The sequence below is a fragment of the Bradysia coprophila genome, unplaced genomic scaffold (genome assembly GCF_014529535.1).
Source record: "Bradysia coprophila strain Holo2 unplaced genomic scaffold, BU_Bcop_v1 contig_143, whole genome shotgun sequence".
NCBI lineage: Eukaryota > Metazoa > Arthropoda > Insecta > Diptera > Sciaridae > Bradysia > Bradysia coprophila.
In genome coordinates this window covers 94,996-99,594 of record NW_023503415.1, presented here as the reverse complement: position 1 = coordinate 99,594, position 4,599 = coordinate 94,996, and the positions used below count along the sequence as shown (strand labels likewise).

General features: G+C 41.0%; 1 protein-coding gene across 1 annotated transcript; it reads right to left on the bottom strand.

The window, feature by feature from the left end:
- Nucleotides 1-208: 208 nt before the first annotated feature.
- Nucleotides 209-3,817, bottom strand: LOC119074187 (uncharacterized protein K02A2.6-like). Its single transcript, XM_037180180.1, has one exon. It carries the CDS (start codon nt 3,815-3,817, stop codon nt 209-211), a length of 3,609 nt encoding a protein of 1,202 aa, XP_037036075.1.
- Between the last annotated feature and the right edge of the window lie 782 nt (nt 3,818-4,599).

Sequence of the window (4,599 nt, the reverse complement as noted above, 5' to 3'; positions counted from 1 at the left end):
AAACGGATTCGATTTACATATTTCATTTATTGTATCGAATTTATCTCTGATAACAAAACTATGATTTCGATTTTACGATTTAATTCATTTGACCGCTCGATAACGACTAACTGATACGACGACCAAATTATGATTTCTTCATTGACACATATGCAAATGTGTATGTGTGTGCATATCCAACATCTCCCCCCTTAAAATAACAAACGCATTAAAGATCCAAATATCGCCCCTTAACTGATCGTGAAAAATCTGTACGGAGTGGTGGGTGACGGTTACGTTGTGGTCGGGTTGGAATAAGTGGAATTGATGATGCTGGAGTTTCATGTAAATTTTCGTTGGTCTGTGGTGCAATGTGATGTGGTAGCGATGATCCAATTTGCGGTGCAGTATCAAACGTATCATACAACAAACTTAACGTTGGACTTGATTCCTCATTTTCGTATTCATACCTGACTCGGATTTGATTAGCATGACGACGCCAGATATTTCCATCACATTCGACATTGTAGACCACTGTGCCAGATCGTTCGATGATAACGGCTGGTGTCCAAATGATTTTCTTGTCTCGAAAATCACGAATGTAAACTTTCTGATTCGGATAGAAAATACGATTTTTCGCTCCATGTTTGACGTTGAATTGATGTTCCATTTTACTGTCACGGACGATGTCGAATTTTGCTCTCGGTTTAACCAAATCTAAAGTTGAATGTATTTTTCGTCCAAGCATGACTTCGGCTGGGCTACAGTTTGCTGGTAATTGAGCGTTTGGCGTCATGCGATAACGCTGAAGAAATGTTTGAAGGACGTTGGGTATACTTTCCTCTCCCTTAGCTTTCTTGAGTGCTCGTTTGAAAGTATCGACAAATCGTTCGGCTTGCCCATTCGATTGTGCATGGTAAACTGGTGTTCGGATGTGATAAATGCCTTCCGATTTGCAATAATCAGCAAATTCTTCCGAAATAAACGCTGGTCCATTATCAGATACCAAAATCGACATGTTGCCGAAGCGAGCATTGATTTCACGTAATTTGGAAATCGCGACTGCTGAAGTTGTGTTAGTGATGACGAATATTTCAGGCCATTTTGAGTAGGAATCGACCACGACAAAATAGTAGTGACCCTGAAATTCACCAGCGAAATCGATGTGTACACGAGACCATACATTCGATGCCTTTGGCCAAGACGATAATGTTGCTTTAATGGGTGCTTTCGCTGTACTGGCGCATCGGGAACAACTTTGCACGTATTCAGTAATGTCTTTATCAATGTTTGGCCAATACACGTAGCTTCGAGCCAAAGCCTTCATACGAACAATGCCTGGATGAGCAACGTGCAGTCGTTGAAGAATTTCCTTCTGTAACGATAAAGGAATGACGACTCGTTCATTGAATAATAGGCAACCATCCATTTCACACAACGATTCACGACGATTATAAAAAACCTTTAACGTTTCATCTTCAAGATGTGTCGGCCAATTCGATTTCAGGAAATTACTCACGGAAATGAGCAATTCATCGTTCAACGTTTCATGGGCAATCATTTCGGCAGTGACAGGTAAGGTACGTATCGCATCCACCAAAATTCGATTGATCGAGTCCTCCATAATGCGAACTGAAGAAACGATGATCGGTTCCAAAGGCGATTGGTGATTGGCAATAAGACGAGACAAAACGTCAGCATAACCAAATTTTTCCGTTTTGACGTATTCGACGTCGAAATCGTATGACATTAATGATATCGCCCAACGCTGCAGTCGACTGGATGAATGTACCGGAATGCCCTTCTTTGAACCAAATATTGCGAGCAATGGCTTGTGATCGGTTTCCAATACAAATTTTCGTCCCCAAATCATTCGATGGAACTTTTGAACTGCGAAGACCAAGGATAAAGCCTCTCTTTCGATTTGTCCATAGTTGCGTTCTGCTGGAGTGAGACTTCGTGATGCATGCTCAATAGCTTTCTCGGAACCGTCTGCATACCGATGAAGAATTACAGCACCAAGACCTTGAGACGACGCATCAGCTGCAACTCGGATGGGTACGTTTGGATCATAGTGAGCCAATAGCAGGTCGGAAAGTAGAATTTGTTTTGCTTTGTTGAATGCTTCACGACATTCATCATTCCATTCGAATTTAACGTCTTTGCAAAGCAACCGATCCAATGGAGCACGTAAATTTTTCATTTCCTTGACAAACTTGGAATAATGATTTATCATACCCAAAAACGACTTGACGGTGGTAACATCGTGTGGCTCAGGCATGTCAACAATTGCTTGAATCTTAGCCGGATTCGGACGACGACCATGCTCATCTATAATAAAACCAAGAAATTCGATTTCTGTCATTAAGAACTCACACTTGTGATGCCGAATACTAAAGCCAAATTCTTTGATTCGTTCGAAGAGTGCGATCAGATTACGGTTGTGCTCTTCTATCGTACGACCATTCACCGTAATGTCATCCTGATAGCCACAAGTTCGGTCCAAGCCAGCAATCATTGCGTCAACAATTTGTTGAAAAACGGCCGAAGCGATTTTCACTCCAAACGGTAGGCGATTAAATTGAAATAGGCCCCGATGAGTGTTGATGGTGATGTACTTTCTCGATGATTCGTCCACAACGAGTTGAAAGTATGCGTCAGCAAAATCGATTTTCGAAAAATATTTTCCACCGTTAAGCGTAGCGAAAATCGAATCGGGTGTCGGAAGCGGATAATGGTATGTGTCCAGCGCGTCGTTGAGACCAGTAGCAAAATCGGCGCACATTCGTATCGACCCATTTGGTTTCTTTGTTGTGACAATTGGAGCAGCCCATTCGGAATATGAAACGGGACTGATGACACCCAAGTGTTGTAAACGATCCAGCTCTGCTTCAACAACAGGAACAGCAGCGTAAGCAACTGGACGTTTCGGACGGAAAATTGGCTTAGCATCAGGTTTGACACGTAAGGTGACTTGAGTTTTAGTGCACGTTCCCAAAGTCGAATCAAAAACTGATGAAAATGTCTGCCGGAAATTTTCCATGAACTCGTGTTGATTGCTGGAGTCTGACGTTTTCATTATTTGGTTACAAACGGAATTCAATGGAATGTCAAATAATCCAAACAAATCCAGCCAATCATTGCCAATTACGTTTAAATCGGGCGCATCGGAGACGTAGCAAATGCCAGTAGTGTCAACGTCATTGAATAAGATTTTGCATTCAAATTCAATTTCCAGCGAAAGCGGAGCACCAGATGCAGTTTGAGCTAGTTCGGTGCAATGAATCGCTGAAGGATGACCCAATTTCTTATAGTTCTCACGTGAGATGATAGTAACGTCGGATGCCGTATCCACTTGAAGTCGTATGGGACATCCGTTGATGAGTACAACGATGTATTTCCTTTTTGCCGTATGATCCACTTTAGAAACAGTGAAAATTGGTTTGCATTGTTTGGACGATGACGTTCCTTTGTTCGGACTCTGATTTTTTTGTTGCGAGATAACACAAAAACCTTCCTTGTGTCCAATCTTGTTGCAATCACGACAAAGGTGTTTAACATATGTACATTCCTTGACGAAATGTTTTGCTCCACACAGCCAGCACGGACGATACGGTACTTTTTTCGATGAATCTTGAGCAGGTGATTTGCTGTACGATGCTTTGTCAACGGTTTTAGGTGATTTCTTACTTTTATCGTTGATCTGCTTGACATATGGCGTGGATGTGCCCGATGGAGTTTTTGCAATCAGCTCGGCATCCAATTTGAGATCCATCAAACGTTTGCATTCGACAGTTAACGTAGCCAAGGTCAAGGCTGCATCTGATTCCAATTTCATCAGTAAACGAGTACGAAACTCTTTGTCACATGTTGTTAACGATACTGGCGAAAGCAATAAAGTCGTCGGATGATTTCTTTACCAATTTCATGCAATTGTAGCGGATGCTAAACAATGATTCCGGTTCACCGAACATGCGCTTTAATATCTTTACTGTCTCCTCCAATGAATTTTCGTTTGATTTTTTCGGCAGAATGAAATTCACGTACTTAGAATGTGAATCCTCGTCCAATTTACGCAACAATAATCGTACCTTAGCCGCATCGTCAAGGTTTTTTGCATCAACCGTAAATACGTCCTCATGACGAGCATACCACGTACTGAATGTAAATTTGCTGAGTGGATCATGGATGTAACTGGTAAGCGAATTTGCCAATAAATCCATGGATCGTTGTGCAGCATTCGTTTGTAGAGCGTCGTTATCCAGTTTGTTAACCGCAATTTGTTTCGCTAATTCTTGCAAAACAACCGTTTGATCAGCCAACAATTGTAATAACTTTTCGTTTTCCGTCATTGTCAAATGTTTATGAAATTAAAATGTTCCAAAAACGCACAAAATGTTATTCGTTGAACACATTTAACTTGACCTACACGGGTCTTCAAGGTGTCATTGAAATGTACACTTATTGTTCGGACAACACAATGAACTTTTCACAAAATTTGTCGATTGAAATTTAGAAAATTCATTAAAATGTCTTTTATCCTCGTCGCCAAAATGTTGTGTTCCCACAATAAAACATAAACGGATTCGATTTACATATTTCATTTATTGTATCGAATTT